The sequence below is a fragment of the Chelonoidis abingdonii genome, chromosome 7, assembly GCF_003597395.2.
Source record: "Chelonoidis abingdonii isolate Lonesome George chromosome 7, CheloAbing_2.0, whole genome shotgun sequence".
Classification (NCBI taxonomy): domain Eukaryota; kingdom Metazoa; phylum Chordata; order Testudines; family Testudinidae; genus Chelonoidis; species Chelonoidis abingdonii.
The window spans coordinates 21,628,102-21,650,133 of NC_133775.1; the positions used below are offsets into that span (position 1 = coordinate 21,628,102).

Consider the following 22,032-nt stretch of genomic DNA (forward strand, 5'->3'; position numbering starts at 1 on the left):
TTCTGTGTTTTTGAAGGGGGGACCCTGGAGCTCCAACACACAATCCAGGTCCCTGGAGCACCTAGTCACTGTGCAGCCACCCGACTGCAGGCAGTGTTGGCAACCATAGATCCCCATTAGGTCACAGATATTTTTAGTAAAAGTTAGAGACAAGTCATGGCTTCCATGAATTTTTCTTTATTGCCCATTACCAGTCCATGACTTTTACTAAAAATATCTGTGACAAAATCTTAGCCATGCTAAATGACAATACAAATTTTGGAAGGGATATTAAATGTATGTTTCAGGGATTAAGCAAATTTCTAACCATTAGAGATCAGATGGAGGCCTAGGTCGGGGACAGATTATCCCATATCTGCCTACTGCAAGGTTCTTACACCTTCCTTTCAAACATCTGGGTTCTTACCATTGTCAGAGGCAGGATACTACACTAGATGGAGCTGGGATCTGATCCAGTCTGGTAATTCTTATGTGCCCTATCAACAGAATTGCTTATTAAGGCCAAAATATTCAGAACTGTTCAATAATTGCTTCAGGTTTTGGGTGCCTAATTGAGATGCCTTGTATCTGACTGCCACCTAGTTGGGTCACTGGCTATGTGTCACAATTTGGACCCTATTATTTTATCTGCACTTTTTGATGGGAAGAACTACCTTGAATCAATGCATTTTATAAGATTATTGTGGAACTGCAGTGAATCAGCATGATAGCAAATACAGTGAGATGGTATATCAGTTATCTTATACACATTATGGATGGCAAAATATGAACAAGCAACAGAGAATTAGAAAATCATCTACTGGATTCTTGAAGCTGTATCAGTCTCCAGAAACACAGCAGAAGCAGGACAGAAGCTGCGAGGAACTATTAACTTTTAGAAAGCTAATTAATGATAGTGAATGAAACGCACAGGAATTCTCAGCATTTTGAGTGATGAATCAGTGATGAGGAGAGAGAGCATTTAACAAACTGAAAGAAGAGTTTACAAACAAGCTTTCAAGGCCACGTTAGCTTTTTCATCCCACAGAGCAGTCTATTAAACACTAAGGACAAAAATGCAAAAACTCAAGTCAATATAAAGGATAGAGGGGAGCAAGAGAGAGCTGCTAACTGATGAGCTCATCTGGAGAGGTTTTGTGCACCCTCTACTGGTCACTAGCAGTAATATTTGCCAACTCATGGATGTCAGGAGAGGTTCCACAAGACTGGAAAAGAGCTAATATAGTACCCATTTTAAAAAGGAGATGCCAGGGAACTATAGACCAGTCAGTCTGCCCTTGTTACCTGGGAAGCCACTAGAGCAATGTGTAAAACATTCAATTTGTGAATATCTGAAGGATGAAGGCATGGTCACTAGCAGCCAGCATAGACTTACTAAGAACAAATCATGCCAAACCAGCATGATTTCCTTCTTTGACAGAGTGACTGGTTTAATGGATGGGGGGAATGCAGCGGACATAATATACCTGGACTTTAGCAAGGTTTTTGACACAGCCCCACGTGACATTCTGATAAGTAAGCTGGAGAAATGAGGGCTTGGCGGAACTACCATTAAGTGGATACGTAATTGGTTAAACAACCGCAAACAAAGAGTAGCTATTAATGAAATGATGTTAGATTGAAAGGGAGTCTCAGGTTGGGTTCTACGGGGATCTGTTCTTGGTCCAGTGTTGTGTAATATCTTTATTAATGATCTGGATGTAGGAATAGAGAGTGCCTACTGATCAAATTTGAAGATGACACAAAGCTGGAGAGGTTGCAAACACTTTGGAGGCTAGAGCTAAAATTCAGAGGGGTCTTGATAAATTGGAGAACTGGGCTATAGACAACAAAATGAAATTCAGTAAAGACAAATGTAAGGGAAGAAAAACCTAATGCACAAATACAGAATGGGGGATAACTGGCTTGGCAGCAGCACTGCTGAAAAGGATCTGAGAGTTGTGATGGATCACAACTTCAACATGAGTCGACAATGTGATGCTGTTGCAAAAAAAGCAAATGCAGTTTTAGGTTGCATTAACAGAGGGATAGCATGTAAGTCACGGGAGGTGATAGTACCACTCTACTCAGCGCTGGTTAAACCTCAGCTGGAGTATTGTGTCCAATTTTGGTCACCACTGTGTAGAAAGAATGTAATGAAACTGGAAAGGCAAGTGACAAAGATGATCCAAGGGATGGAATGCAAGCCATATGAGTAAAGGCTGAAGGAACTGGGTATGTTTAGGTTGGAACAGAGGAGATTAAGGGGGAAATGATAGTGGACTTGAGTAACAAGTAATAGATAATGGAATAACCTGCTCATAGCAGAATTTTCTTATTAACTTTTATCAGTTAGTGGTGGTTTTATTATATGAAATGCTGGAGCTTATATTTCTTTCTAAACAAAACAAAGAAACAAGCAGAACCTTCAAGAAAATAATCCTAGTTAATGTGTCTATAGATGTTCAGTCTTTTCCCCTCAATGGTGTTTTGTGATTTATAAAATTATAAAAATTTTCCTTTTATCAATTTTAAATTTGTTGTATTTGTTTTATTGAACTTCTCTTGTTCTTGTATCATATTAAAACATTAATAGGACTTCCCAATTTGCCTTCTTTATACTATTAATTATTTTTAATAGCTCTGTTATGTCCTCTCTTAATACTCACTTCCATAAACTCAAAAGTTTCAGTCTTTATATTCTCTCTTCAGATGAAAGTCTTTCCATTCTTCAGATCCACTTTTATCACTTATCTCTGAACCTTTCCTGTTTCTCCTATATATATTATAAGTTAAGGTCAACAATATTAGAAGTGAAAGTGTGCCATTGTTTTATATAATGACATTGTAGTATATTCAGTACTTTCATTTACATTCCTTATACCGAACACATTGAGCAAAAGTTTTCATTGAGTTTGTCCATTAGTGTACATAAGGAATTCAAATTATTGTTTCCAGAGGGAATTACTTTTTATTTTTAACACTGAATTCTGTCTGTCATTCACTGAGGTTTAAGTGCCTCTGAAGTGACTACTTGGCTTAATCAAGGCTAGAGAAAGCCATGAATTTTGTGGTTTTCTGCAGGTTAAAAAAAAGATGTAAAGAAATCATTTAGCTTCTCTGTAGTGTCCTTATTCACGTTAATTGCTTCCGTTACTCCCTGACCATCCAGCAGGCTGCACCAGTTATTGTGAACGCTTCTTACCATTTCTGATAGTCATTTGTTTGGCTTGAATGACCTCTTATACTTGCCCTTTAAGTATACTTTTCTCTGGATTTTTCTGCTTCCCTGTTTTTTTTGGGTATCCATTCCTTCTATGATTCTCGAGTGTTATGCTCTGGTAGTCTTGATGCTGAATCTAAGAATTTAAATTTTCTCACTTTTCACTTTAATGCCCTGGAGTAGTTGTTGTATTTGGGAGTATATTTTCATGAGTCCTTTGTCTCTTCAGGGAAAGACTGGCAGGACTCATAAACAACTGGAAAACCCCATGAGGTCACATTTATTGTAAGCCATTAATTTGGTTGCCTGTTCCTTTCCGACCATTCTAGAGGTTTCATAAATTTGTACTTCACTCTGGAAATATCAATCTTGTGCTAAAGGCCATTCAATTTCAAGTAGCCCTCCCAATCAATATTAAAATGTGTAGTTGTCAAAGACAAGCTATGCTTTCTTTGTTTCTTTCCTCACTGTTCTTGACTACGGGGAACCTGGAAGCCTGTATGAAATGAATGGGGGCTGTAAGTCAGCTTGTCACTGCGGAGAGCAGTTTGCTTTTAGGTTTTGGCTGGGTGACACATTAATTTGTAGTAGATGAAAAATCCTAAAATAGGGTAGCTACTTCAAAGGGATAACGTGATTCAGTGAAGTCTTTGTACAAAATGTAGTTGAACAGGCTGACATCCTCTTTATATACCTAGTGAAATTGAAAGGGACATAACACTGTATTGTTTCTTCAGTAATATAGGGATGTAACTTATCCAAATGTGAATTTTTTACTGCAAGAACATATTTTCCTTTGTATTGCATAGGAAGTAGACAGATTAAGGAGAAATCCTGAAACCTGTATATAAAATGAAGTAGTTTTTCAGTTCCTTCTAGTCTCCTGGAAAAATGTAGAACTGAAAAATAATTCATCTTAATATAAGTGCAGGGGACTAACAATTGGTCACTACCAGTTCATTCTGTGGCCTTTTCTTTGGGACTTTGTTTATTCTTTAATACAAAAAAGAAACTGAAGCAATAAAAAATGGTTCTGTTCTTCAGTTAAGATTGTAGGGCCCTTAGGCCACCATTAACTTGATGCACTTGACGTTTCTTCAGCTTAGGGGTCTGCAGGGCTTTCCTTCCCTCTCACAGCCTTTTGCTGCAGCTACAGGAGAGTGCACTCCAAGACCTCACCTGGTCCTCCCTGTTCTCATGGATTGGAGCTCGCCTTTATATCCCCTAGCTGGGAATCATCAGCCCCAATTCTCTGTACCTGCTTGTTGAGCTTCCTTCCAGAACAAGGGCCCCTGCTCCCTGTTCACATAAGCCTTTAAAGGAGCAGACTGTCCTGTTACAAGATGAAATGTATGTGATAAATTGGAGATATTTTTCATTTCAAAAGCTATGTCCTCTTTATTTGAAAAAAAGTACACAGTGGATCAGTGGCACTAAAAGCTGCATTGAAATTGAATATTCAAAGTAGACTTGATAATCCCATGAAAATATGCAATCCTATCTCTGTCCTAATAAGGTGAGAAGGGCCCTGGTAAAGTACAGCTCATGCACATAAGTATGTAGGCATTATAAATTACCTGCAATCCTCTGGATTGAATTTTCCATCTGGTTATAATTATTTTAGCAGGGGGAGTTGGATAGTTTGTAAATCTGCCCAACAATGAGCTCTGTTTGCACTTTTGAAAAAAAAATAAAAGTGATATTTCTTTGTCATCCTGACATTTAATTTCCCCATTCTATTCCATTAATCAATTCATTTTATGTCAACTTAATTTATGTCTATATCTGTGGAATCTAAAGAGCAATATTTTTACCTTACTATAGCTGCACTGAGAGCCTTCAAGATCTATTTTCATGAAACCAAGAAGTTGAGAATTGTAGAATAATCCACTGTGTAACCTAAATCACAGCATCATTAGGATCACTTGTTTTCCTGCCTAAAAGGAATAAAAACAGTCTTCAAGTATGTTAAGGGCTGTTATAAAGATAACAATGATCAATTGTACTCGAAATCCACTGAAGGTGGGACAAGAAGTAATTGGCTTAATCTGCAGCAAGGGAGATTTAGTTTAGATATTAGGAAAAACTTTCTAACTGTAAGGATAGCTAAACAATGGAATAAGTGTCTAATGGAGGTTGTGGAATCCCAATCCTTTTTAAGACTAGGTTAGACAAATAACTATCAGGGATGGTCTAGGTATATCTGGTCCTGCTTCACTGCAGGGGGCTGAACTAGATGACCTCCCAGTGACCAGTCCAGCCCTACATATATTTGAGTCTATGATTCTATAAGGACATATTGTCTGATAATTATGTTTGAGTCCTAATGGCACGATTATAAAAGTCTAAAAATTTTTTAAAAGGCTTTAAAATGGTTGTTAAAGTAATGTTATGCCTGTTCGAATGTATTCCCACTCTCGCCTTATTGCTGCTATTACTTATAATTTCTTTCTGAGAGTGTTACATTGTAGAATTATTCTGGAAGAAATAATTTTCTTAATGGAAATCAGTTTTCACTAGGCTTCTTTATTCACCAATCCAAATTCCTGATCACAGTTCAGTGGGTCTCAAACTTTCTGAAGCTCTGGGCTTCTTTTCTAATTTTTGTAAAGATAGTTCACTCTTGGTCAAATGAGTCTGTATAAATATAACTGAGAAGAAAACAATTTGTGTATTTTATAATATTACTAATATCAGGAGAAAGATAAAAGGAGAAAAATGGGTGACATCATGGTAAGGGTCTGCTATCTTTACAAATATCCAAAACGCAAGATCTGATAGTAATGGGGGACTGTAATTACCTAGATATCTGGGTAATATGCAAAATACAGAATTTCCAGTAAGTTCCTGTAATGCATTAGGGACAACTTTTTGTTTCAGAAAATTGAATGGGGGGCAGCCATTTTAGACTTGATCCTGACCAACAGGGAAGAATTGGTTGTGAATCTGAAGCTGGAATCTGAACCATGATAGATTTCATGGTTCTAAGGAAAGAAAGGAGTGAGAACACCAGAATAATGACAATTGTCTTAAAAAAACATGCTAACAAAATCAGAGAATTGGTAGATGAGGTCCCCTGGGAACAAGGAGTTCAAAAAAGCTACCAGTTTCTCAAGGAGACAATATTAAAGGCACAATGGCAAACAAAATTAGGGTAAAGAAAACTTTAGAAGAATAGTAAGAGGTCAATATAGTAACATCAGGAGCTTTTTAATTACCTGACAATCAAGAAGGAATCCTACAAAAAGTAGAGCCATGGACAAAGTGTTGAAGAGAAGTATAAAAGTATAGCACCATCATGTAGGAGAAAAAAAATTCGAAAGGCTAAGGCACAAAATGAGATACACCTACGAAGAAAAATAAAAGGACACAAGAAGAGAGGTTCTATGAATATCTCAGGAAAGATTATGGAAAGTGCTGGTCCACTACTTAGTGAGAAAGGAGACCTAATAATAAACAGTACTGAGAAGGCGAAGGTGTTTAATGCCTAATGTTTCAGTCCTCTCTATAATGGTAAATTCAGACTTGACTTACAATTAATATTTTTAACAAAGGAGAAGGAACACAAGCCAAAACAGGGAAGGAATAAGTTAAAGAACATTTAGATAAGTTAGATGTATTCAAGTCGACAGGGCCTGGTGAAATTCATCATAGGGTATTTGAGGAACTAGCAGAAGCAATCTCAGGTTCATTAGCAGTTATCTTTTGAGAACTCAGGGGGCATAGGTGAGGTCCCAGAGGATGGGAGGAGGGGAAACATAGTACCTATCTTTAAAAAGAGGAACAAAGAGGACCTGGAGGATTATAGACCAGTCAGCTTAACTTTGATACATGGAAAGATACTGGAACAAATTATTAAACAACCAGTTTGTAAGCACGTAGAACAGGGGTCGGCAACCTTTCAGAAGTAGTGTGCTGAGTCTTCGTTTATTCACTCTAATCTAAGGTTTTGCGTGCCGGTCATACATTTTAATGTTTTTTAGAAGGTCTCTCTCTATATATTATATAACTAAACTAGTGTTGTATTGTAAAATAAACAAGGTTTTCAAAATGTTTAAGAAGCTTAATTTAAAATTAAATTAAAATGTTGATTATGCTACTGCGCTCACCCCGCTGCTAGTCTGATGTTCCTGTTTCACGCTATGGCCAACAGTGGCTGAAGGAGGCCTGCCGGCCGGGACCCAGCTAGGAAAGGTTGGCAGCCCAGAACCCCAGAACCAGCCAGTGGGCGTGTGCAGGCAGACACCGGCCCCAGACGGGCAGTGGCTGACGGCCAGTGGGGGTAAGAGCAGGGGTTCCCATCCTCCAGCTCCTGGACAACCAGGATTCCAACTGCCCGGACCGCTCAGCCCGGTGCATTTGGGGACCCCAGCCTCCCACATACAATGGGTAACCTACCTTTCCCTGTTTGCGCCATTCTCTTCCTCTCTCTGCAAACTGAGCTGACGAGTGGGAAGTGGACTGGAGCACAGGTTTGGGGGTGAAGGGTTCCTGAACCAGGAGCTAGAATGGAAGGGAGGGGACTCAGGGTTTGAGGGCAGAGGTTGGGTGTTGGGGCAACTCAGCTGGGCCAGCTTCCCATTTGGTGTGAGGGGTGCAGGTGGGAATGTGATTGGTGGTGCAGGGCCTCCCGTTTTTGGTGCCTCAGGGTGGGGAATGGGGATTGTGTGGGGTGGCATGGGGATGTGGGGTGGCTGGGGAAATGTGGGGTGCAAGAGTCCAGGGCAAGAGGGCTGGGGGCATAAATGGAGGGGGTGCAGGTGTCAGGGGCTGGTTATGTGTGGGGCTGCCAGTCAGGGCTGGGATCATGGGGGTGGTGAAAGAGTCAACAGAGGGCTGGGTGGTACAGGGCTCAGGGCAGGCGCCTGGGGGTGTGTGGAGGTGCAGGGCTCAGGTCAGAGGGCTGGGTGGAGGGGGGTCAGGGCTCAGGGCAGAGGGCTGAGTGACTGCCCCCCCCAGAACCCTCAACCCCCCCACTCCTTGTCCTGACTATCCCCTCCTGGGACCCCTGCCCCTTATCCCCTGACTGCCCCCCTAGGACCCTACCCCCTATCTGTCCCCTGACTGCCCCAACCCTTATCCACACCCCTGCACCCAGATAGACCCCCTAGACTCCCCTCCCCTATCTTAACCACTCCCCTCCCCCTGACACGACCCCCACAGCTCTGGACCCATACATCCCCTCCCACTCCATGCCTGCCTCAACCGCTCTCCACACCCCTGCCTCCTGACAGGACCCCCCAGAATGCCCGACTCATCCAACCCCCTACAGCTCCTTGTCTCCTGACCACTCCCTCCAGAGACCCCTCCCACACCCTAACTGCTCCCCCAGGACCCTCCTTGCTCCCTGTCCCCTGACTGCCCTGACCCCTATCCACCCCTCAAACAGACCCCGGGACTCCCATGCCCTATCCAACCCCCCTGCTCCCTGACTGCCCCCTCCAGAGACCTCCACCCCTAACCACCCCCTGGGATCCCACCCACCCTGCTCCCTGTCCCTTGATTGCCCCCACCCCTTGCCCAACCCTCCTCCCCCGCCGGCCCCGGACCTTGCCCCCTTACCATGAGGCTCCCCGCTCATCTTCAGCCCTGCCGCCGCCGCCCCCGTGCATGTAGCCCTGCCCTGCCCTGCCCCTCAGAATGCTGTGTGCCCGGCAGCAGGGCTCCGGATGAGCGGAGAGCGTCTTTCCCTCCCCACGGAGCCAAACGCTGCCCCGCGGGAGCGCCTAGCCCCAGCCCCCAGAGTGCTGCGCACGCGGCAGCAGGGCTCTAGGGGAAGGTGGGGCGGGGGGTGGAGGCTTGCTGCGCTTGGGCTGGCATTCCGACCGCAGACCCCGGAGCTTGCCGTGTTGGCAGGATTTTTAATGGCATGCGGAGTCCCAGCAGGCAGCCATGTGCCATTAAAAATTGGCTCGCATGCCATCTTTGGCACGCGTGCCATCGGTTGCCGACCCCTGATGTAGAGGATAATAGGGTTATTAGGAATAGCAAGCAAGGATCTGTAAGAACAAATCATGCCAAACCAACCTCATGTCCTTCCTTGACAGGATTACTAGCCTAATGGATAGGAAGGAAGCAGTGGATGTGAATTTTCTTCATTTTAGTAAGGCTTTTGACACAGTCCCACATGACATTCTCATTAATTAAGTAGGGAAATGTGGTCTAGATGAAATTACTAAAAGGTGGGTACACAACTATTTGAAAGGCCATACTCAAAGAGTAGTTATATTAGCACAAATACAAAATGGGGAATAACTGGCTAGGCCAGGGGTCGGTAACCTTTCCGAAGCGCTGTGCCTAGTCTTCGTTTATTCATTCTAATTTAAGGTTTTGCTTGCTGGTAATACATTTTAACATTTTTAGAAGGTCTCTTTCTATAATATATAAATAAACTGTTGTTGTATGCAAAGTAAATAAGGTTTTAAAATGTTTAAGAAGCTTCATTTAAAATTAAATTAAAATGCAGACCCCCTGGATGGGTGGCCAGAATCTGGGCAGTGTGAGTGCCACTGAAAATCAGCTCGTGTGCCGCCTTCGGCACATGTGCCATAGGTTGCCTACCCCTGGGCTAGGCAGTAGTACTACTGAAAAGGATCTGGGGTTTTTAGTTGATCTCAAATTGAACACGAGTCGTCAGTGCAATGCAGTTGCGATAAAGGCTGATGTCATTCTGGAGTGTATTAACAGGCGTGTTGTGTGTAAGACATAAGAGGTTATTGACCCACTCTACTCAGCACTGATGAGGCCTCAGCTGGAGTATAGTTCAATTCTGGGTGCCACACTTTAGGAAAGATATAGACAAATTGGAGAGAATCCAATTTATCACAAAAGGCAATAAAAGACTTAGAAAACCCTTATCTATGAGGTAAGTTTAAAAAAATTTGGCATGTGTAGTCTTGAGAAAAGAAGACTTTGGGGAGATCTGATAGTCTTCATATATGTGAAGAGGTGTTATAAAGAGGACCGTGATCAATTGTTCTCCATGTCCGCTGAAGTTAGGACAAGAAGTAAGGGGCTTAGTCTGTAGTAAGGAAGATTAGGTTAGATATTAAGAAAAGCTTTCTAACTAAAAAGGTGGTTAGTAATAGGCTTCCAAAGGAGGTTACGGAATCCCCATCATCGGAGGTTTTTAAGAACAGGTAGACAAATGCCCGGCAGAGATGGTCTAGATTTACTTGGTCCTGCCTCAATGTAGGGCAGGACTTGATGACTTCTCAGTGAGGTCCCTTCCAGCCCTACATTTCTATGATTTAGTGAAAATACCATAGCTTACTGTTGTATTAGTATTGAAGTAATGGAGTCCTCTAGTGGCTAGAATTTGCAGCTACAGGCCAGATGGTTTCTATATTTGTGTGGCTCCAAAGTCCTCTTTAGAAGTGCTGCAGTTCTTGAAAACAGAGAATGCTGTGATGCTGATTGTTATCTGCATTCTAAAAGAGTGTGTTTTTGTACATAGTGTTGTTAAGAAATACACTGTTCTCCTGAGAGCAGTTTCCTTTTTGTACCAGCGTCTAGACAGCAGAATTGCACAAATAGGTTGGGAGCAGGGGTAAACAGTAGCTGTCCTAGACTCCAGCTCTGCAATATTTTTTTTGTAGAAGTGCAAGTTTTCTTAATTTTGTAATTAAAATGGCCCTCTACATGTGTATGATATAGGACTGTCGATTAATCAGTTACCTCAAGCGATTAACTCAAAAAATTAATCGTTATTAATTGCACTGTTAAACAATAGAATACCAATTGAAAATTACTAAAATATTTGTGGCTGTTTTTCTGCATTTCAAATATTGCTATTACAACACAGAATACAAAGTGCACAGTGTTCACTTTATATTATTTTTATTACAAATATTTGCACTGTAAAATGATAAACAAAAGAAATAATATTTTTCTATTCACCTTATACAAGTACTGGAGGGCAATCTCTAACGTGAAAGTGTAGATTTTTACAAATGTAGATTTTTTTTTTACATAACTGAACTCAGAAACAAAATAATGCAAAACTGTAGCGCCTACAAGTCCACTCAGTCCTACTTCTTGTTCAGCCAATTGCTAAGACAAACAAGTTTGTTTACATTTATGGGAGATGCTGCTGCCTGCTTCTTATTTACAGTGTCTCCTGAAAGTGAGAACAGGCATTCGCTTGGCATTTTTGTAGCTGGTGTTGCTAGGTACTTACGTGCCAGATATGCTAAACATTTGTATGCCCCTTCATGCTTTGGCCACCATTCCAGAGGACATGCTTCCATGCTGATGACGCTTGTTAAAAAATAATGCATTAATTAAATTTGTGACTGAACTCCTTGGAGGAGAATTGTACGGTTCCTCTTCTGTTTTACCCACATTCTGCCATATATTTCACGTCATAGTAGTCTCGGATGATGACCCAGTATGTTTGTTTTAATAACACTTTCACAGCAGATTTGACAAAACGCTAAGAACGTACCAATGTGTGATTTCTAAAATTAGCTACAGCACTCGACCCAAGGTTTAAGAATCTGAAGTGTCCATCCAAAATCTGAGAGGGCCAAGATGTGGAGCATGTTTTCAGAAGTCTTAAAAGAGCAACATTCCAATGCAGAAACTACAGAACCCAAACCACCAAAAAACAAAATCAACCTTCTACTAGTGGCATCTGACTCACATGATGAAAATGAACATGAGTAGGTCTGCACTGCTTTGGATCATTACCTAGCAGAACCCATCATTTGCATGGATGCATGTCCTTTGGAATGGTAGTTGAAGCATGAAGGGGCATGTGAATCTTTAGTGCATCTGGCACGTAATATCTTGCGATGCCGGCTACACCAGTGCCACACGAACTCCTGTTCTCACTTTCAGGTGACACTGTAAACAAGAAGCAGGCAGCATTATCTCTTGCAAATTGTAACCAGACTTGTTAGTCAAAATGATTGGCTGAAGTAGGACTAAATGGACTTGTAGGCTTTAAAACTTTACATTGTTTTATTTTTGAATGTAGTTTTTTTTGGTAAATAATTCTACATTTGTAAGTTCAACTTTCATAATAAAGAGACTGAACTACAGTACTTGTATTAGGTGAATTGAAAAATATTATTCTTCGAGTGATTGCTCCTGTGTATTCCACAGTAGGTGTGCATGCTCGCCACGTGCACCGGTGCCAGAGGTTTTTCCCTTAGCAGTACCCATACTGGGGGAGCACCGCAGCGACCTCTGGAGTAGCGCCTGTATATCATGCCATAAGGGGAGCCGCTGGCTCCCCCCACCCTCAGTTCCTTCTTGCCACCAGTGAAGGTAGTCGGAACTTTGTGCTCCAGCTCTGTTGCAGCCCTTCTTCTCGACCTTAGTGGTACCATTGATAGATCGTCCTTCAGTTGTTAGAGTGGGCTCGGGGCATGCTCCATGCCCCAGGCTTCAAGTCGTGCGACTCCTGTCACTGTTCCGTGCCCAGGAGCGACCCTCACGCTGAGTGTCTTTGCTCCTGGTTGATACTCACGTTAGTGACCGTTGCAAGATCTGTAGGTCATTCAAGCCAAGGACCAAGAAGGAGAGAGACTTTAGACTTAGAGCTCTCCTGATGGAGTTGGTGCTGACCCCAACGCCGGTATGCAGATCGGACTTGGCGCCAGCCGCCACATCATCGGTACGTAGCGAGGCCCCTTCAACCAGTCGGCGCTGCTCTCCCTCCAAAAAGCAAGGGAAGGGCCTGGCCTCGCAACGACACCGTGACAAGGATAAGGGGGAGGCTGGTCCCGCACTGGACAGCCCTAGATCTGCCCCAGCCTCGAAAGCTCCGACTTGCATGGAGCAGCGCAGCCCGGTACCATCGGCCCAGGCATTCCCACCAGTACAGATGCTGTCGGTGCTGGAGGCAGTGCAGGCTGCAAAAGACATGATGTCTTTGCCCGTCCCAAGCTCACAAACGGGCACGGGCCCTAGGTTGCGAGGCAAGCCCCTTTTGGGTGCCCACCAGATCTTTCCGAGCAGCCACAGTTCCGGCTCCGAGGACCACTCCCCGCACCACTCGGCATGCAGCGGTCGCTCTTCTGACAGCTCCCGGCCACCCTTGACGCCAACCAGACAGTCCGGGCCACCATCGGGACGGGAGTTGCGGGGACCATCGTCGCCGCCTGCCAGCGAGTGTAGGCACTAAGAGAGGCACCGAGAGTGCTCCCCTGCTAGACGTAGCTACCGGAGCCATTCTCGACGGGACAGATGTCGTTGTTCCCGTTCCAGCTCCTGCTCATCTGGACATCACACCACCGGCTCCTCTTGGGGTACCTCAGCATCAGGGCACTGGGGTTTGCATCGCTGTCACGCGTACTGAAGCAGTTTGTCGCATGGGTACCATTCATCGATGTCCATCGGTCCCGAGGTGGATGACGTCACAGACGCCGCTCCTACTGCTCCCGTGGCACTGAGTGCTCATCGGTGACCTCGGCCTCAGCACCTGTCCACCCATCCTCAGCACACTCTGTTCCGCCGGGACACATATTGCCATCCCGGGCGCAGCCAAACTAATGACAAGGGACCCTGTGACAAGGACAGTGGTGCCAGTGAGCACTGTGGTCATCTGTGCCAGCCCCAATGGGGGCCCGCTCGGTTGCCGGAGTGTCCCAGGCTCCATCGGCCTTGTCTGGTTGCCCATGGGACAAGTCTGTGGGTTACAAGTCAGCGGACCCCCACCAGGACTCTGACCTTGGTCTCGACACCCTGGCACTGACCGAGGTGCCCGGCTCTGTGCGGGCCCTCTCGCCAGTACTGGACAACACTATAGTGGCGCCTCCGCCACCGGTCCCGCAGGAGGACTTCAAGGCGCACCAGGACCTGCTAAAGTGGGTAGCATCCAACTTCGAGCTGCAGGCTAAGGAGATGGAGGGTCTGTCTGATACCCTTTTTAATGTCCTATCTCCCTCGGCACCGGGCCGCGTGACTCTGCTTCTGCACCAGGGTATTGCCAATATCTCTACCTCCCTGTGGCGAACTCCCACCTCTCTGGCCTCAATCTCAAAAAAGGCCAAGAGGAAATACTTTGTGCTAGCGAAGGACCATGAATACCTCTATTCCCACCCGGCACTCAACTCGCTCATAGTGGAATCAGTAAATCACAGAGAGCGCCAGGGCCAGCCTGTGCCCACCCCCAAGAACGAAGATGACATGATACTGGACTCCTGTGGCAGAAAATTTTATTCGTCGGCTAGTTTCCAGCTTCGGGTGGCCAGCCACCAGGCCTTACTTAGGAGGTACAACTTCAACCTGTGGGAGTCCCTGCCTAAATTTGAGCCCCTCCTCCCACACCGGAATAGGAAGGACTTCAAGGCTCTCATGCAAGAAGGGTCGTCGTTGGCTAAAGCGGCCCTGCAAGCGGCGTCCGATGCTGCTGACACCGCAGCCCGCTCGATGGCTTCCGCAATCGCCATGCGCAGGGCATTGTGGCTCTTGTTGTCCGGGCTGTCGATGGAGGCCCAGTCTCTGATGCAGGACCTCCCATTTGATGGCAAGGCGCTCTTTGCAGACCAGATGGATGTCAGGCTGCATGGGATGAAAGATTCCCACACCATCTTGCATACCTTGGGCCTCTACGTCCCCCCCATCTAAGGACAAGGCCAAATTGCTCCCAGTGGCTCAACCTGTGAGGAGCAGATATGAACCCCTGTACAAAAGACCCAGAAACCAGAAGCATCAGTCTCAGAAGCAGTCCCGCTCTGCCCCACAGCCTGGATCCTCTAAGGGCAAGAGGCAGGGAAAGAGGCGGTTTTGACTATTTGCAGGGGGGCACTGGGCCTCTTGCCAAGGAGAGCCTCCGATTAATAAAGTGTGTGTTCTGCAACCAATTGTCTGCCTTCCTCAGGGCATGATCCCGTATAACTTCGGACCAGTGGGTCCTCAGTACCATTTCCAAGGGCTATGTGTTGCAGTTCACCTCACGACCGCCAAATCACACACCCTCCAGGATAGCCCCAGGGGACCCAGAACATGTCCGCCTCCTGGGTCAGGAGGTGGATCAGCTGTTTCACCTGGGGGCGGTGGAAAGGGTACCGGTTCAGTTCCAGGGCAAAGGGTTCTACTCCCGATACTTTCTGATCCCTAACGCAAAAGGGTGTCTCAGGCCTATCCTGGACCTGCGCAGCCTGAACAGGTTCCTAACCCCTTCCAAGTTCCACTTGGTGTCCCTGGCCTCTATTATTCCCTCCCTGGACCCAGGGGACTGGTACACGGCCCTGGACCTTCAGGACGCATACTTTCACACCCATATCTTCAAATGGCACAGATGCTTCCTCCAATTCATGATGGGGACGAGCCACTACCAATTTGCGGTCCTCCCCTTTGGCCTCTCCACGACTCCCAGAGTCTTCATGAAATGTATGTCCGTGGTGGCGGCCTACTTTTGGCGGGAGGGGGTACAGATCTTCCCTTATCTGGATGACTGGCTCCTCAAGGGGGAGTCTCATTTCGAGGTGGAGGCCCACGTGGAACTGCTCCTCTCGACATGCGCCGATCTAGGCCTGGTTGTGAACGAGACCAAATCAATATTCGTGCCCGTTCAGGGGCCATGCTAGACTCCTCCAGGGCCACAGTCTCTCTTCCCCTAGACCGGTTCAAGACCCTAAGGGATCTCATTGCTTTGGTCACGACCTTCCCAGTGACCATGGCAAGGGCGTGTCTCCAGATTCTGGGATACATGGCGGCGTGCACTTACGTGGTCCGCCATGCCAGACTCCACATGAGGCCTCTCCAGATATGGCTGGCCTCCCAATTCTCCCAAGCTTGGGATGATATGGACAAGGTTCTCACGGTTCCGCCCCTCGTACTAGGTTCCATGCTCTGGTGGTCCTGCCCGACCAATATGCTGCAAGGGGTTCCCTTCAGAGAGGCCAGCCCGTCCATAGACCTGGTGTCCAATGCCTTGGACCTCAGATGGGGAGTCCACACAGGGAACATGCAGACCCAGAGAACGTGGTCGGCCCCGGACTTGCCCCTTCACATAAACATCAAGGAGCTCAGGGCAGTTTGATTGGTGTGCATGGCTTTTGTCATGCACGTCCGTGGCAAGGTGGTCAGAGTCCTCACGGACAACACTGCCGCTATGTACTGTATCAACAGGCAAGGCGAGACTCCGTCCCTAGCCCTCTGCTGGGAAGCCCTGAACGTATGGGAGTTCTGTATAGCCCACGCTATCTCCCCTAAGGGCCGCTCACCTCCAGGGTATCCGCAATACGTGAGCGGACCGCCTCAGCAGGGTCTTCTCCCCCCAGTATGAATAGTCGCTGCACCCGGAGGTTGCTCTCCGGCTCTTCCAAGAGTGGGGAGCTCCCCAGATCAATCTGTTTACAACCTGTCAGGACTGGCGTTGCCCCCGGTTCTGCTTCAGGGGAGGAGTTGGGGAAGGCGCAATCTCCGACGCATTCCTCCTGAGCTAGTCAAGCCAACTCCTCTATGCCTTTCCTCTGTTCCCTCTCATTGCCAAGATCCTTTAGAAGGTGAAAGCAGATAAGGGAGAAGTCATTCTCATAGCGCCAGCGTGGGCCTGCCAACACTGGTACGGGCCCCTCCTACACCTCTTATTAGCCCCCCGGAGGGCGCTACTGCTCCGTCCGGACCTCCTCTCCCAGGACGGAGGGTGCCTCCTCCATCCCAATCTTGCCACGCTTCACCTGACAGCGTGGATGCTCCGTGGCTGAATGAGGAGGAGAATAGGTGTTCGAGCAAGTAAGGCAAGTCCTCCTGGAAAGCAGGAAGCCGTCCATTCGTCGAACGTATATGGTGAAGTGGTCCAGGTTCGCTAGGTGGGCGAGTGAGTGGGGAGTCTCTCCCGCCACTGCACCTCTCCAGGTTATCCTGGACTCCCTTTTATCCCTTAGAGACCAGGGACTGGCACCTGCCTCTGTTAGGGTTTTCACCTGCCGATGCAAGGCCACTCGGTCTTCTCCCACTCAATGACCTCCTGCTTCCTGAAGGGCCTTGACCGTTTGTTCCCATACGCTAGGCCCCCCGTGCCGGAATGGGACCTCAACCTAGTCTTGTCCTATCTCACAGGGCCTCCCTTCGAAACCCTGACCATGTGTTCCTGGTCGCACCTCTCGTGGAAAGTGGCCTTCCTCATCGCAATTATGTAGGCCCGATGTGTCTCGGAACTCAGGGCCTTAACCTCAGAGCCCCCTATATGGTTTTTCATAGAGATAAAGTCCAGCTCCGCCCACACCCGGTGTTCCTCCTGAAGGTGGTCTCCATCTTCCATATGGAGCAGAGCATCTTCCTCCCATGCTTTGCCCTAAACCCCACTCCTCTAATGAGGAACGCTGCCTCCACACGCTAGACGTGCGTCGGGCACTGGCTTTTTACCTGGATCAGACTAAGCCATTCCGGAAATCGTCTCAACTATTTGTTGCCTTGGCCGAGTGGTCAAGGGGCAATCTATCTCCAACCAGTGGCTTTCCTGCTGGATCACCTCATGCATACGCATGCGCTATGATTTGGCAGGGATTTCCCCACCACGGATCGTCAGGGCACACTCTACGAGGGCTCAGGCGATGTAGGCAGCTGAGGAGGCCTATGTCCCCATCCAGGACATTTGTAGGGCAGCCACTTGGGCATCAGTTCACACATTTACTTGGCATTACGCCATCATCTCCCTCTCTAGGGATGATGCCGGGTTTGGCAGGGCGGTACTTCGTCCCGAACCATCGTGAACTCCTACCCACCTCCAATGGATATTGTTTAGAATCACCTACTGTGGAATACACAGGAGCAATCACTCGAAGAAGAAAGGACAGTTACCTGTTCCGTAACTGGCGTTCTTCGAGATGTGTTGCTCCTGTCTATTCCATATCCCGTCCTCCTTCCCCTCTGTTGGAGTTGTCCGGCAAGAAGGAACCGAGGGTGGGGGGAGCCCTCGGCTCCCATTATAGCACGGTATACAGGTGCCACTCCAGGGGTTGCCGCGGTGCTCTCCAGTACGGGTGCTGCTAAGGGAAAAACTTCCGGCACCGGTGCATGTGGCGAGCACACACACCTACTGTGGAATAGACAGGAGCAACATATCTCGAAGAACGCCAGTTATGGAACAGGTAACTGTCCTTTTGTTTTTTACAGTACTAATATTTGTAATAAAAAATATAAAGTGAGTACTTGGCATTCTGTACTGTAATAGAAATCAATATATTTGAAAATGTAGAAAACATCCAAAAATATTTAACTAAATGGTATTCTGTTTAACAGTGTGATTAATTGCGATTAATTTTTTTAATCGCTTGACGGCCCTAATATTTTTTTTGTAATAAACGTAAAAGCAGTTCTTAGGATAATGCCTTTTTTGAAAGGAAAAGAGACGGCTTAACAGCAAAAGTCTGTGAATGCATAGAGGAAGTCTAGAGGAATTCTTTCAGTTAAAAAAACCACTCCTATTTTTTAGAAATTTGTGGTGGTCATTGTCCTATATGTTTCATTCTGCCTATATTCTATTAATGTGATTCCCATTTGGTTAAAGCTGGTTTTGGACTTCCAGTTTTGGAGAAAGTATACTGCCTTGAAAAGCAGCTCAGAGGGTTCTTGTTATTAAAAGGCTCAGATGTAAAGTTATAGAGTTTTCAAAAAAAGTAAAAGCCTGAAAATGAGCTCAAATTTACTTTAAATGACTTGTCTAGTTCACATTAGCTTTTGAGCATCATTTGTGAGTTAATTCCCTGCTACCTAGTTTTCTTTATTTGCTCAGGTTGGTAATCAAATCAAGCTACATTCTCAAATAGACGTTTGGGTACAAAGTTAAATGTCATTTGGATATGAAAGTTTGCAAAAAAGAGATATTGAAGCTGTTTTGAAAATAGCATTAACTTCTGAAGAGTCATGAAGATTCTTCCAAAGGAGAGTAAGCTCTTTTTGGAATCCATAGACTCATTCAAAGACCACTGGGTAAACTTGTTTTCTAATTACATTAATGTGACTAGTAATAACAAACTCATTTTTACAAGGTAACAGCTTAAAAATCTGCAGTACAGAAATGAGGGGTTGGGGTTAAGCACCTACCCATTGCAAGATATATGCAGTCTGTATGATAGGTGGCTAGAGGAGAGGTCATTTCGCAGATACCTGAAGCCAGATATATGCAGAGTGTTGCTCCTGGGAACATCAGTTTTTTAATACTCAGGCCAGCCAGCCATGGACTGAGTTTCCCTGTCCTCCCCTCTTCCAGTCTATTTTTCCATTATATGTCCTTTACACTAATAGGCGCACACTGTCCCTGTGTTTGGAGAGCATGTAGACTGTTCCCTGCATGCATCCATGGCGGGGAGACACACCACTCCAAGGGAGGAGGGTGTGCCACGGCTTCACCCCCACACCTGCACCAGCTTGAGGAATGGATTGAGTGATGAAGAGCAGGCTTCCACATCTTAAAGGTGCAGCTTGCTTCCTCCTCATAAAAAAGCTCTGTACTTGCTCCTTACAATGCACTGTGTCTAAATGTCACATTCTAGCTCTAGAGACTTCTCTTGCTCAGTATGGTATTGTCTCCATTATTTTAGTATTTATCTTGGATCTGAAGTTGCTCTAGTTGGATAACAACTGCTATTATATGGAAGAAGCAGCAGTATAAATGGTTACCATATGATATATTGATTAGAGCTAGTCAGTGAATGAAATTTTGTTCCATGGGAAATTCCAACACTTGGAAAAGAATTGTTTTAAATTGAAACAAAAAGCAGAAATTTCAGAATTTCCTATGGAGTGAAAATTATGAAAAATGTAATATATTAAAATGAATATTTTAATGTAATATAAAAATTGAAGCAAATTGAATTGAAATATAAAGTTGTAAGGAAACATTTTACCTTATTATCATTATTGAAATGAATATTTCATCTTTTTCCCATCAAAAATTTCATCAAAATTGACACATTCACATGAAACATTTTTTATATTGAATTTTGAAGAATTTGCATTTTCTGATGGGGGAAAATAGTTCTGCTGGAAAATGTTCAAATAGCTCTATTATTGTTATAAAATTATAGGACTACAAGGGACCTCGTGGATCATCAGGACCAGTCCCCTGCTATCATGAACAACCCCATCATATAATCACATTCATAAACTTATAAAGGTCCATCTTAAAACTATATTTCATTAGGAATTATTTGTAAGCAGCACATTTATCTCTGGGTAATCTTCCTTGTTTAAAGTGTAATGTAATATATAAGTATGTCATCCCAAACAGTTTTAATATAGATTGATTGAGGACAGCAAAATAATAGGCTAAAAGTAACGAAAGTATTTTTATGATAGTTATTTTTGCATCTGTGTGTAAATAACAATGCTATACTGAATTTTACTAAAACATGTTAATTGCAGTTGTTGTTTTTCATGTTGTAGCAATTGTTCAACTGTCAAGCTCTACGTAAACTGAGTATACCAGACAACGACCTTTCAAGCCTGCCAACCACTATTGCTAGTTTAGTTAATCTCAAGGAACTTGACATCAGTAAAAATGGTAAGAACACAGCAATAAAATAATTTGAAATTATGTGTCAAAATTTTTGAACATTTTGCATAGTGTTGCTGAAATAAGATTGTAATGCTAAATGAATGAAAAAGTTACTCTTCCAAAAAAACTCTAAAACAATTTAACTAAATTTTGCTTTCTGTTAACATCCAAAGTAGTTCCACTTCTTTTAGTGGGGTCTCTGACATTTCGCTGTGGTCAGTAAAGATTTCATCCCCATCCTCCAATATACATCTCTGTGCAATACCTGCCAGAATTTGGCCTTGATAGTGTAAAATAGTTATAGAACCTGAAATTAATTTTATGTTTTATAAGAATTAATATGTTCCCAATGCACAATATACAGTAGCAGATAAAGTGAGATTTAAAAATAAATAAAATCACATGACAAATAGTTTAACCATTTAGCAAGTCAGCAATGAATCTGAATGTTGGAATTAAAACAATTTTAGTGATATTCAAGTTTCAGCATGAATTATGGTGTGATTAAGAGATAGATGACAGTACTATAGCATGGATTTGTTTATGTTCTGTTTTTCACTGAAGTAACAATATTGCCTAATTGGATATTCTCTTCTAGCTGATTTTCATTATTGGTGTAGGTGAAGATCCCAAAAACAAAACCCAGACAACTATTCTTTAGCACTGTACACCTGACTCACTTTATTCTAATCAAAACTGTTATTAAAATATATTTTTGATTCCTACTCCTGCTTCCTTGTGAATCTTACAGTGACTAGAGTAGATATTCATCGTGCTAAGGTCCACATATACATTTCCTCATCCTGTTTGCATTTTAGGGGCAGAACTAGACCTATCAGTCACTACCAGCAGGAGGATAGTCTGTCCCATTAAGTTCCCTCCATTTTATTCTGTCTCCAAAGTGGCCCATGGCCTAACCAGACCTCTCTGCTGTAGAGCTTTTCAGAGGAAAATTCCAAACTTAAAAAAAAAATTTTGACTAACAATTTGGTTCATAAATTTCTGTCTAAACATCCAGCCACGTCCCACGGCTGCATTCACCTTTTGGGGAGATTATCCCCTTGGCTCCACTTCCCCTTCTGAGGTGTTTGCAATGGCTGCTGTCCCTGCACTACAAAAAAAGGCCTATTCTTAACTTAGGTAACTTGATGTAAAATCCTAGTGAAGACAGACAAGGCAGGTTATAGTTTGTGCACAACCTAGCAGGACATGCTATTTTGAGTTAAGAATACACCTTTTTTTATAGTAAAGATAAAGCCAGGGATAAAGCTTCCCTTGAAGCCCAAGCCTCATGGGGTTGCATTGGTGCCACCCTCCTACAGGCCAGGAGCCAGGCAAGACTGGAAAAGAGCTGGCTCCAGCGGCAAGCAGCCAC

The 22,032-nt window shown here is 44.7% G+C and overlaps 1 protein-coding gene across 10 annotated transcripts in view; it reads left to right on the plus strand.

Moving 5' to 3' along the window:
* Positions 1-22,032, plus strand: part of LRRC7 (leucine rich repeat containing 7) — a 342,753-nt gene that overhangs the window by 116,976 nt on the left and 203,745 nt on the right. For all 10 annotated transcript variants that reach the window (XM_075067709.1, XM_075067704.1, XM_075067702.1 and 7 more), the window contains one exon: positions 20,546-20,663. In XM_075067709.1, coding sequence (XP_074923810.1) covers positions 20,546-20,663 — 118 coding nt within the window. The remainder of the gene's footprint in view (positions 1-20,545; positions 20,664-22,032) is intronic.